Source organism: Brachyhypopomus gauderio, chromosome 7 (genome assembly GCF_052324685.1).
Source record: "Brachyhypopomus gauderio isolate BG-103 chromosome 7, BGAUD_0.2, whole genome shotgun sequence".
Lineage (NCBI taxonomy): Eukaryota > Metazoa > Chordata > Actinopteri > Gymnotiformes > Hypopomidae > Brachyhypopomus > Brachyhypopomus gauderio.
The window spans coordinates 12,719,926-12,732,847 of record NC_135217.1 but is presented as its reverse complement, the minus strand read 5'-3'; the positions used below and the strand labels follow the sequence as shown (position 1 = coordinate 12,732,847).

At 51.0% G+C, this 12,922-nt stretch overlaps 1 protein-coding gene across 20 annotated transcripts in view; it reads right to left on the bottom strand.

Annotated features, from left to right (window-relative positions):
* The window catches only part of phldb1a (pleckstrin homology-like domain, family B, member 1a), a 45,183-nt gene that overhangs the window by 6,667 nt on the left and 25,594 nt on the right, over positions 1 to 12,922 (bottom strand). For 11 of the 20 annotated variants that reach the window (XM_077011807.1, XM_077011808.1, XM_077011819.1 and 8 more), the window contains 15 exons: positions 10,010 to 10,258; positions 9,580 to 9,717; positions 8,934 to 9,071; positions 8,193 to 8,321; positions 7,235 to 7,390; positions 7,046 to 7,156; positions 6,851 to 6,940; positions 6,220 to 6,339; positions 5,243 to 5,362; positions 4,959 to 4,973; positions 4,578 to 4,736; positions 4,199 to 4,342; positions 3,421 to 3,516; positions 2,677 to 2,743; positions 448 to 724 (listed from right to left, as the gene is read on the bottom strand). In XM_077011807.1, coding sequence (XP_076867922.1) covers positions 448 to 724; positions 2,677 to 2,743; positions 3,421 to 3,516; positions 4,199 to 4,342; positions 4,578 to 4,736; positions 4,959 to 4,973; positions 5,243 to 5,362; positions 6,220 to 6,339; positions 6,851 to 6,940; positions 7,046 to 7,156; positions 7,235 to 7,390; positions 8,193 to 8,321; positions 8,934 to 9,071; positions 9,580 to 9,717; positions 10,010 to 10,258 — 2,009 coding nt within the window. The remainder of the gene's footprint in view (positions 1 to 447; positions 725 to 2,676; positions 2,744 to 3,420; positions 3,517 to 4,198; positions 4,343 to 4,577; positions 4,737 to 4,958; positions 4,974 to 5,242; positions 5,363 to 6,219; positions 6,340 to 6,850; positions 6,941 to 7,045; positions 7,157 to 7,234; positions 7,391 to 8,192; positions 8,322 to 8,933; positions 9,072 to 9,579; positions 9,718 to 10,009; positions 10,259 to 12,922) is intronic. The other 9 variants (XM_077011809.1, XM_077011810.1, XM_077011811.1 and 6 more) reach the window with 9 other exon arrangements.

Genomic DNA, 12,922 nt, shown 5'->3' with positions numbered 1-12,922 from the left:
GGCCTCCAGGCCCGGCGGGGGCAGGGCCGACATATTCGAACCCGAAAAAGGATGAAAACACTGTCCGGTAACCAAAGGAACCAGACCTTTCTGGGGCTTCGCTTCTAACGACTGGAATTGAAAGAGAGGCTGGCATCAAGAGAGTGTCCTCTCACCGCTGACAAAATAGCCGAGGCCTCCCCAGCACTGGGAAATACATAATATGACAGTCTGCGCTTGTTCTGCCTCGGGACAAGACACGAACTCTGAACAGGTGAGGAATCTCTCGTCTCGCGCATGGTTGGGGGTTGTCATGGCAACAGGCGGGGGGAAAACTTTGAAGAGAGGAGCCGACCACGGAAAAGAAGTGTGGTGAGGGGGAGCTGGGGGATGCGGGGAATTCGGCAGGATGACCCGTTGTCAGGGGAACAGAGGCAGAAGAGGGTTCCCATGGAAACTGTCTCTCACCTTTCGGGTGAACAGGCAGAATTGTTGCCGGTGGACACGCTCGTCTCCACGCTGTCGGAGCTCTCCAGGCTCAGGGTGTCATACGCCGGGCTGCCTGCTGGGGGCGCCTGGTGATGCAGGACGGAGTGGTGCACCATGGGAGCTGCCAGGGAAGAGAAGGGGCTGTTTTGCTGGGAGCGAGGGCCCTGCGGCGCCCCCCAGTGGTGCTGGGTCTCCATTTCAAGCCTCGGTTTCAGATCAGTGGGTCGGATTCGGGAGTCATCGGATGTTTGGAATCCTGAGAGACGCACAGGAAGAACAGGTAAAAGCTCGCCAGGCGAATCAAAGGTTGACGCGGCGTTCCAATCAGAAGCCTTTATACAGTCACACAGTACGCAAGCCATGCAGCCTCAAGCCTCTATGTTCAGACAGCAATTACCAGTCATCAAGAGCACACCGAAACACAGGCGGCTTTATTCGCGCCGATCCCTGTCGAGCGAGACGAGGGAGAGACTAGCAGGGGAGTCTCGCTTCCACTGGTAGAAGGAAGCAATCTGGAGAGGAGCCAGACTCAAACAGGGACCACACCCTTGCAGGGCCACAGCAACTCAAACAGGGATCACACCCTTCCCAGGGCCACAGCAACTCAAACAGGGATCACACCCTTCCCAGGGCCACAGCAACTCAAACAGGGACCACACCCTTCCCAGGGCCACAGCAACTCAAACAGGGACCACACCCTTCCCAGGGCCACAGCAACTCAAACAGGGACCAGTGATGGCTAAGTTACCTTGAGAAAGTAATCCGATTACTGATTACTGATTACTCCTTTTAAAAGTAACTTAGTTACGTTACATATTACTTGATTTTAAAAGTAACTACGTTAGATTACAAGTTACTTTAGTAGTTACATTCAGCAGCAAAATAAAATTTTCCAATACTCACTTTATTGGAAGTGCATTTTTAACAGTAACAATATTGAAGCAGGTTCGGTAACCGAGGCAGAAACTGCTTAATCCAAAAATCCCGAGGAGGGAAACTTTATTGATAACGCAACCCTGGCGCGCGCAGCCCCCCCAGTGTCACTTAAAGGGCAAGACTCTCCTGACATTACGTTTGTGTAGCTGCGCGGTATTATTTGTAAATTTATTTGTAAACGTAATACAAGCGAACTGGGGTGGGTTTCCCGAAACGTTCGTAGCGCCAAGTACTTCGTAACCTCGTATGAAACGTACGAACATTTCGGGAAACCCACCCCTGTTCAGTCAGACAGCTTGTGAAACGAAATACCATTACAATTTTAAGCATTTTAAAGTAGGCGACGTTAGTCAAAATTCCAGCACTTTTCAAACGTGGAACACAGTGCAACATTAAAAATCTTCAGGTAAATGTTCCTTCCCCTGTTTTTGAGGGGTGTTTCTTTATACTACCACATATCGTTACGGGAGGACACTGCAAAAAATGACTTGTAAAACGCGCTCGCGCTCTCACAGGGTCGCGCGCAATGGTCGCGCGCAGCGTGCGGAGTCGAGCGCTACGGTCAGACGCAAAAGTAGAACTGACCAAGAAGAAAGCAAAAATATATATTTTACTAGGGATCACGCCCTTCCCAGGGCCACAGCGGAGAATGGAACTTTGATAGGAAATTGTACTCCCAAGAAAACTGCCATGGTTTCAGATTCTCATTTCTCATTCTCGGAACTACAAAGTTTTCATATTCTTTCAGTATAGTTACTGAGAAAATCAGTTATTATTCATTCAGTTACTGATTACTAAATAATTTCAGTTAATGATTATTCAGTTAGTTATTACTAAATAATTATTCAGTTAGTTATTACTAAATAATAAGCCCAAAGTTTAAAAGGGATACTTCAATATTAAATGATTTGTTCAGCATTCAGTTTTAAGGCAGAGCCTAAAACCTGCCCCCTACAGGCTTCTGTAGGACATGACACGTGTTTCTGCAGTATTCATTAACAGGGACCTCAGACCATATAGAGCACAGACCCATGAGACAGTGCAGTGCTCAACAACTTGTCTACAAAGTGCACTGAAAACACATAGGATACGAGAACTACAATGTACCAACCTCCAAATGCCCAAGGAAGGCCCAAAACAGACAAAAAGACCAAAACAAGCCCCTCCCCCCGAAGCAGGTCTGGAGGGTAGGAGGGGCCATGGGCGGGGCTTCTACGTCTCCAGCGCAGGCAACTTGTAAAACACATTCATGTCACTGGCGAGACACTTTACCTTTGCCCTCAGGAGCGGGTCTCTTGGTGTCCGTGTCCAGATGCGAGCTTGACAGGTCTGGCAGGCTCTGTGGGTTTGGGAAAAGGGCCATAATGAATGATAATTCTACACATATGAGTTGAAGGGAAAGATGCACAATGACAAGGCTGACAATTAGACGCTGTTGGCTGCCACAGGCGCCATGAACAGCTGTCATAACCGTAGCAAACAAAAAAAGGAAATTATGCTAGATACCCGTGACAGCTTGGACTCTGCAAAATGTGGCATGTGTAACCACTATGGCAAAAACTTTGGAAAAATTATAACTACTTGAGAACCAATACAATGCAGTTTGAATATTGCACGGATGCATTTTTGTGTCGTTTTGGCTCTGGTCCGGTACACGAGGAGACGGTGAGGTCAGAGCGCAGCTTTAATGAAAGTCAGCTTTCCCTTTTGATCTGTAGTAGTGACGCATAAGGAGAAGGAATTGAACATATGAACAAAATCTTTCGCCATGGCTAACAGCCTGAAGCATGTGGACCCATATGCATGACCAGATGTCTGCTCATATGACGGCTTCCTCCAACAAAGTAAACGCACGAGATGTTCTGAGATTCTGGACTTAGTCCATTATAGATGCAAACAACCCTAGATTAAAGCTGGCATTCTTCACTTTAACCTCACAGTCTCGGTCTCGCAACATTTCACCCTTCGACATGCCCACTCGCAGTGCATTGTGGGACGGCAGGCCGGGCGCATTACCTTGGTGGGTGTGTTTGTGCCGGGTGTCACGGCGACCGGCTGTCCGGCCGTGCGGGCGTCCTGGCCCGTCCCTCCATCCTGCTTGCTATTGTACGTCTGAGGAAACAGTTGCTAGCATGTCAGTCAGACACCATGACAACCACAGCCCCGTAAGCACGGTGGGCCTCAAGCGAGGACCAGTCACGCCATGCGAGGGATTTGAGAGGACTTGGCGCACGTAGAATTTTCCGAAGCAGTTTGAAATTTACAAGCGGCTCACGTGTCGCACCTCTAAAACACAGACCAGTGGGTCATGTTTTTGTCTGTCTCATTCGTTCAAATACGCTGATACAACAGTCAGAATAATGAGAACAGCGGCTTCATCTGATCCTCACGCACTGTTCTGTAGCGCATGCAAACACTACAAATGGACTTTATTAAGTGACAAATTAGCCTTCAACTTAAATTTACATCACTTGGCTGTTTGTGAAGATAGTAAGGAGAGTCGCTGTTCTGTTCTTTTTTAAATATGATTTCATATTAAACCTAAACAATTGAATAGTATATCACAATATAAAAGTATATATACAGTATAAAAGTGCTGTTCTATGACCACCATGACAATACACAACAAAAAAAGACAACCTGAAAAATTATTACGTGACACTCGAAGGATCCGGCGACATTAACCCTCACGACAGCAACGACAGGAAGGGGTGGGGCTTATAAAGACAGGAAGTGTGTTGGGAGGGGAGGGTGGTGGTGGGGGGCTTGGTAGACAAAGGGCGGGGGATTTTACCTGCGCAGGTCTGCGTGTGGACACACACTTAGCTGGGAGAGGGGGAGGGCAGGCGTGACCGGGCTCGCCGGCTGTCATGATGTCCTGGTACCAGCGCTCTAAGTCCAGCCGGGCGGCCGGAGGCCTGATCCTCTCCGCCTGGGCCTTGCCAGCAGATGCAGAGACAGGAGAGGGGCAGCCCACAGGAAGGAGAGGCAGAGGAGAGGAAGGAGGAGGAAGATCAGACTTGAACAGGCGCCAAACTTCCAGAGAAGCAGAGACAGGCGGAAATAAAGCCCCCTTTATCATCATATATGTGTGTGCATGTGTATGATATAGTGGAATGGCACATTAGAAGTGTAGAGAGCAAGCATCCAATAGAAAACAGGGAGAAACACACCTCGACCGGGGAAGAGTGGGTGGAGTCACACTGGGACGTGTGGCTAGAGAGGGCGGGGTCAGCTACAAGAGCTTGGAATGGTTGGCTGGGAGATGGTGGGGAGGCATCAACTTTGGCCATCCCGAAGATCTGGCTTAATTGGCTAACTGTCACATACTCCTTCACACAAAGTGATGCATGTACGCGCGCGCACACACACACACACACACAAACACACACACACACACACACACACACACACACACACACACACACACACACACACACACACACACACACACACACACACACAGGGAAGACAATGTGGTGAAGGTGCTTTAGGTGTTAAGAAGCAGAAAGAAACAGAAGGGTATTACATTTAAAAATACGATATGCGCTTGCCTGAGGGTCTACGTTCTATCAATAGAGATGAGGAAGAAGTCGAAGAAATGGCAAAGACAAAAAAGACAGCGAGGAATGAGCAGGAAACGAAGGGGGAGAACATTAGCAGATCGAGAGAGTACGAGCGAGAAAACAGAGACAACAGAGAAAGTAGTTTGCTTAAAAAGAAGCAAATAAAAAGCTTGGGACTAAGACCAGGGCATCGTGATGGAGTGATGACACAGAACGTGGAGAAGGGCCAGAGAGGGCCGGCCCGGCCGGAGAGGACCAGGGTCTCCTCATACCTCACGAGGGGAGTCTGGTGTTACGGGGAGGCTGAGGGTGGAAGGGGCAGGGGAGGGAGCTGGAGCTGGACCACTACCACTGCCATACATCTTAAACACATCTGAAAGTCTGAGGTACTCCTGAACACACACACACACACACACACACACACACACACAAGTACAAAATCCATCCACCGGTTCACATATATACCAGGCAGCATATACTATCAGATCAATGACAGAACAGCCAATTGCACCAACAAACACATCAGGACATGCTGTCACACAAACTCACACACCCCCACCATATTCTAAATATGCACAGTATATAGTGCCTTTCCTATGTGAAGACCCTCCCACGATCTGCAGAACATCTGAATGCAGCAGCAGACGTGTATCATGCAGCCGTAGTCCGCGGCTCCTACACGGCACACACACCCCAACAGCTTCAGAACCGGCGCCACCCCGACGTTCCCCCCCCACCCCGGCGTCTGCCACGGTAGCTGACTGAACAGGGAGCACGACAGGTTACATTAACGTCGCCGTCGCACCCAATTCCTGTCCCTTACGACTCCTGACCCCTACACAATGGAACTGTGGGAAAACCAGCAGCACCCTCTGTTCAGTCAACTACCAGAGATTATAAATCCCAGGAGGGAATCTGGAGTCCAGGTTTAGGACGGAGTATCACGGCTTTACACGGAATCCAAAGGAGGTGGTTAGCTGCACCCGCATTACAGATACACACAGCAAAGCAACGTCCCACAGGCCAGGAACACACAGACATGCAACCTCAAAACGCACTAGTGAATTTACTACACACGTATCTGGTTAGACCGCGACGCGCTCGCTGTGCGTCTGCAGGGATAAATATCACCACGGTTACAAGGATGATGCAGGAGGAGTCAAAAGGCAGCGAAACATCGTGCGGTTAACGAGCTCCAGGGCTCCACCAACCAACTCTCCCTTCACCCCGTCCCTCGCCACCCGTTTACCTCCTGAGGCCTAATGGGGGAGGAGTGGAGGGCGGGGCTTTGGCAGCGTGGAGCAGGGGGCGGGGCTCGCTGAGCAGACACTTCGCCGCCGAGGTCAGCTTCGCTGATGTGCAGCACTTCCTGTTTCGAACATCGGCAGCAGAATGAGCGACAGAGGTCGTGTGTTCCATCTAATGCAGCGTTAACGTTTCTTGAAACCGACACTCATTAGAATTCCGCTCCCCTACTCCTTTTACATATTTAATGGCCGAGCGGAGAGGCATTGCCATGGCGCTCATCGCCGACGGCAACGGGCGAGAGTGAATTTTTTACGCCACTGCCCAGAGACAGCGTGAAGCAGATTCCGATTGATATCAGTAGCATCACAAAAGTGCACACAAGATAAGGGAGGGTATTTCAACAGCCAGTACAAAGCACCAAACCACCAAACAAACAGCAGCTCATGAATATTAATACCGCACAACAAGAAAACAAGTTTGAGCCGTGCAACTTTTCTTGATGGTTGACTCTGTGGGGGAGTGGGGCTGTGTGTGGGGTTGTGGGGTGGCTGTCAGATCAGTGACAGGGGTCTGACATCAACAGACAGCGCTCGGATCCTTGGCCTGATGATTAGAGCTCGGCATGTTCTCACCTCCTTCATAGCGGAGGAGGACCTGGGGAAACTCCTCCCTCCTGTCAAACTGTGGTATCTCTTTTCCAGGGTAGCCAGCTTCTCCCTCTCCTGCAGGAGGCAAAATGGAGTATGTGAACTACATGAAGGTGAGCCAGACATACAAAGACTCCATGAAGAACTCTGGCATGGGGTATGAGGAAGATCACCACGGACCTTCTGTAGCGTCCGCAGGGTCAGGGTTCGTTCTTTGGCCATCCTCTCACAGTCCTGAGCCGCCTGCACGCCGAGCTGATTGGCCTGGACCTCAAGCGTAGCCATTTTCTCCTAAGGGATCATGGGAAATGTAGTGAGGAGCTCACGACCTGATTGGAGCGCACCTAAGCGCGTGGGCGTGGGCCTCACCTTCCTCCTGGCCACGCTGCGCTGGTACTCGGCCCTGTCGTGGAGGAGCTGACGGCACAGCGCCTCCTTCTCCTCCTCCAGGCTGCTCTCCCGCTCCAACTGCCGGAACTCCAGGTCCTCGTAGCGCTTGGAGGCGGACTCCAGCGCCTCCGTCTTCTGTGGACGGGGGACAGGACGGACGGACGGACGGACGGACGGACAAAAAGGCATGAAAAGTGTTGGTGAGGAGCTGGCGATGGTCGTTCACGTCATTGAAATGGCCGGTTTGTGGGGGTTACGTCATGTTTCCATATGGACAACGTGCAAAGTCACGGCCCTCTAAGCATCCTGCAAGGCAACCCTGCGTAACAGCATTCCCGCTTGGCTGGGGGTGAAGCAGGAAAGAGGGGCTACGAGTCTGTGAGTTCTGTGCAGTCTTAGTTGATTAGTGAAGTGCTTTAGTGAAAAGATACCAAGATACCAAGCAAACACTGAATCTGCTCTCAAATAACGTTCCACAATCACAAAATATCATGCAGAGACTCAAAAAAAAAACAAGGACATCAATAAGACAGTTTAAAGCTTTCATATACCACTGAGTGATTGCAGCTTTTGAAAGAACATCACCATGTGGTATAGAAATGGCAAGACAGCAGACGTACCCGAAAGCAGCACTCGCAGTAATGGGAGTACGCAGGCGTGTAGCGTTTGAATAAAAGGGCGCAAGGGTTCTGAAACGGGCTCTGGGAAACCTGAGAAACCTTCACATGCACATTCAACCTGACAGATTATATCTGTCGTGTTTTCGCCCGTCACGGAAAACCGCAACAGTCGTCGGTGGGTGAAGCGCGTCTCGCCTTCTTGTGGTTCGCTGCGTATGCAGTTTGCCACGTTCCTAGCTGCGTGTGGTTCCCCGTTCATGCTAGCTATTACCCCGGGCTGTCCCGCGTCCATGCTGGCGCCCGCGGGCGGGACTGACCCTGGCGATCTGCTCCTGCACATGCTCCCTCAGGGACTCAGGACATTTGTCAAGCTGGCTCCTCAGCTCGCCGCACGCGTCCCGCAGCCGGGTCAGGACGTCCCGCTCGGCCGAGATGTTAGCCCTGCCCTGCGGGACCACACACACACACACAGGCAGGCGCACACACGCAGGGCAAGCCGAGGGACAAGGGAGAAACAGAAACAACACAGGGCTCAGAAGGTCAGCGCGGCGGGGTAAGACAGCCGTGCTCCCTCTACCTCTTATCTCGTGTTGCGGGAGGGCAGTGGTATTGAGCGCGTGCGCCGCACGAGTCTTCGTCGAGACTCACTGCTGACTGCACCTCCTCTACAATCTTTCCTCCATGAGGAGGGCTGACAGCAGGACAGATCACGCCGTGGCCCCCTACAGCCACCATCTCTGCCTTATAGCAGGAGCCCAACATTTTCTAGACACCGATCATAGAACGACTTGTTTGTTGTTGGTCAAAAGTAGCAGTGCTCCCTGTTTAACGGATCACTAATTCAAACACCACTCAGACCAGAAACGAAGTAGTCTTACTTGTAGAATGCATAACGAGTTAATTTGTTAAGGGGTTAGCAATAAGCACCCAGGAGCGTCTTTCAAGAGGACACTGCAGGATACAGGAAGTTTTAGGGAGGCAAAACTCATGCTGACGATGTACAACGTTCTAAAGTAAGAAGGGATGCCTTATTACACCTGTACGGGAGACTCCATTACCTTGTCTTTCTCTCTTTGAATGGTTTTCTCCACATCGCTCAGTTTAACATGAAGCTGATTGATAATCTCTAACTCCGCCTCCACTTGATCTAACTCCGCCCTCCTCTCCCCATGGAGCAAGGCCCTCTCCATCTCAGCCTGCAAATAAAGCAAAATGCCCCAGACATTCTGATATTCTGATGACAGCATATTCAAAATCAGTCTAATAACATTCAAAAAGCTGTATAGTATACCTAACATTCAAAGCATTCTGCGCATCTGACCATATTCACAAAATTATAATTACTATGTAATGTATTATTCCCCAGTTCCCTACGTTTCTGCTGACTCTTATTAAATCTAATATTTATATCAGTCTCCTCATTAATATTCCACACATAACATTAAGCATATCCAACAAGTAAACATCCACTTCGTATGTGGTGCTCCTCGAAACAGATAAGTGGTCCAAGGTTGTTTACACTTTAGCAGAATCCTAAAATTATGTTTTAGAATTTAGATGTTTTAGTGCTAATTATGCTGTGATAGCTCTTCTAAAACCACCACAAAACACTACAGGAAACCAGTCCAGCGCTTCACAGACGAGCTCAGGTCTGATTCCAGCTTGGGTTCTAGCTTAGGTTCTAGCTATTAGTGGACATCCGACCTCCTGCCTGGCGTCCTGAAGCTGTTGCTCCAGCTCGGTGACACGGGCCTTCAGCTCATCCACATGGGCCAGAACCCTGAGACGCTCCTCCAGCAGATACGCGGCCTCCTGCTGACCCAGACTCGCAGTCTCCTCGTGCTGAGAGACACAGAGGGAGAAAGACCAGCAGAAAGGTTGTGAAGATTTGAATGAAAGGATTTAGTGTTCTACAGTGGAGAGACAGCAGTGAGCCGGTTGGACACTAGAGATGGTTTTAGCTTTTGAGATTTTAGGTCTGAAGCAGTATGAAGAGCATATGTGTATTTTGTTTCATGTGTGTGTGTCTGTCTGTCTGTCTGTTTGTCTGTGTGTGTGTGTGTGTGTGTGTGTGTGTGTGTGTGTGTGTGTGTGTCTCACTCTGTCTGTGCGTGTGTGTGTGTGTGTGTCTCACCTCCTGGTGCTGGCTCTCAGTGCTGCTGCACTCCTCTGTCAGGTTCTCCTCATCGCTCTCTCTCGGTCTGTGTGTGAGAGCGTGTGTGTGCTGGGCTGCCCCACCCACAGGGTCAGGGCAGGGTCTGTGGCTAGGCCCCTCCTCCATGCCAGAGAACTGAGACCCCCTCCCAGTGTCCAGGTCCCCCGGAAGGTCCCCCTTGTTGTACTCTGCACACAGACTTAAGATTGTCTCCAGTCTCTGTCTCTCCTGTATTCAAACACACACACACACACACACACACACACACACACACACACACACACACACACACACACACACACACACACACACACACACATACACACACACACATACACACACACACACACACACACACACACTTGGAATCAGGGTGGTCTTCAAATGGCGTCCTGTGTAAACACACGTCAATACAAACTAACAGAGAGAGGCACTCTTCAGAATCAGGCCAAGAAACATCCCCATAGACACAGCCAGACGCACGCCGAGCCTGTTGTGGCTTCAGAATGTCCAGAGCAGTCGGTCCTGTCCTGAAATCCGATAAGAGCAGCACTCACCACTCCAGGGCACTGACAACTTAACGTGCACGTCCCCCCTCAGAAGTGTGGCGTAAAGACTCCCACCAACAGCAAGCAAACAATGTCACACATTACATTCACACATACAGGTAAACACATACTTGACCACCTTGGGTGAACTCAGGGAATTCTTGGGCCTCGTGAAAGCTATGAGAAAACATGGCCACACACACACACACACACTTGCACACACACACACACACACACACACACACACACACACACACAGAAACGCACGCATGCTTGAAGGCCAACTCCCTCCACCTTAGTGACAATCAATGACCCCCCAACTTGTGAACTCACGTGACCTCTCACGACTGCCGCAGTAGCCAGCTGCTACTGCCAATCTGCGTGTCGTCACCAGCAGTGACCATATCTGTGTGTGTGTGTGTGTGTGTGTGTGTGAGCACATTTTATTTAATCTCCACCGCTCCCTTTAGAGCTTCACGTTCCTTCCAGTTCTCTGACACCGTTGAGCCTGCCTGCCTGTCGGTCTGTGTGTGTGTGTGTGTGTGTGTGTCCCCTACCCTCTACCCATCTCCCCTGCCCGGCAGTCTCTCTATAAAGTGCAGCTACATTATTACGCCTCACGCGGTCAGCTGACGACAGCCGGAGCTCCAACACGGGTGCGGCGCTCCGGTGCGCCTGAAAGAACATGGCAGGCCAGCCGTGCTCTCCCAGGGGCAGCGGAGACCCTCACGGCTCACCTAATTAAAGACAGAAATGGGTGGAGGATTCGTTTACACGTGTTTCATTAACAGGGACATGTAGCTATTTAAGAGCGAAGGTCCGGGATTAAATGTCATTGCGCTTCTTCCCAGTGTCCTTGTGGATGGCGGCCATTTTTAAAGCCGCGATATACGTGACTGTAGTGGCGAAGAGTGGCCGTAGAGACCGCTGGAGCGTTTTGAACCACGTCTCTCGCCCGCAGGACCACCCAGAGACACGATGACGACTTCGTCCCATTTGGCCTACAGACCTGCTGGACCTGGAGCGGACCAGAAGCGAAGCGCCGTCCACAAGAGAGAAGACGGAAAACGGTGCGGACGACACGACCGTGGTGTCCCGGCGGACCGCTCACGCTGCTGGCTCAACCGCCGAGCACGCAGGCTGACCGGTTCCGTCCAACCCGTGACTGGTTTTAGCGGCGGTAACTTTGAGGTGTACACACCGCTAATTAAAGCTGAGCGTTTCATACAAGAACAAAGAGCAGCTCTGGAGCCCGGAGAGTTAAAATCCACAAAGGCCACAAAGAGATTCACTGTGTCAAACCGTCCAATTAGATTCGGACGGGCCCGTCTGCCCTAGACGCTGTTGTTGAGGAGAATCCGCCGCTGCTGTGAACATTGCACTGTTGTACGATATTTATATATTTCACTGTGATCATTTCTTTTGTGACCTGGAATTTTGAGATCTTGAGATCAAGCGTGCTGCGGTTCGAGTGTTTGGATTGTGGCTTCAGAAGAGTGGAGTCTGGAGGGGCCGCCGGTGGCACAGGACACGGTCCCTGCGTGTGTGAATATTCAAATGTGTAGCTTCGTGAAGCGCAACGTTGCTCTGCATGCAAACTCCCCGGGCTGCCTCCTCTCCTTCAACTGACAGCTTCTGCTGAAACGTCACACGTCCAACTGATGTGCAGTCAGCAGCCACCCCGCTGCTCGGCAATAACCACACCGCTAGCCTCTTTATTGTTAAATGAATAGCGCTTCGTAAAAAAACGAACGCTTGGATTCTCGCGCGCGCTCTTTCGTAAGAGGTCCTCCCTGTCGCGAGGGCGGAGTGCCGAGAGCCCCGTGCTCGTAAACGCTGACTGTGAAGGTCGCTAAGCAACAGCATTCCTCTTAACAAAGAGCGTGCGAGCTCAGCTGGCGAGCCCCGCAAATACGGCGCCGCCCGGGGAAAAAAATATATATAAATACCGGCGGCCGGCGTGAGACGTGGCTCGCATGCCTGGCCCCGACACGTGCACGGGCCCCCGGGCTCCTCCGACAGGACACGCAAGGAGGGTGAGACGCCGGCTTTACACCCTCAGTGCACTCCGTGAGCTCGGGCTCCGTCCCAATCTCCTTAAGTATTAAGACTTTTAGTGTGGGGGGAGAGGGAGCCTAGCTAGTCACTAAGGAGGAGTGAACGCAAGGAGGATTTGAGATACTGCTTTTCTCCAAATGCTTCTAAAGGGTGAGGCAGTGAACGGCATGCTTTCAAATTGCCCTCTAATCTCTTACAAACACGGCATGCAGAGACACCCGCACACGAGCCCGGCTACAGACGAGCAGGCGGAACCACCAGGACGGAGACGCACGTGTGCGGAGCT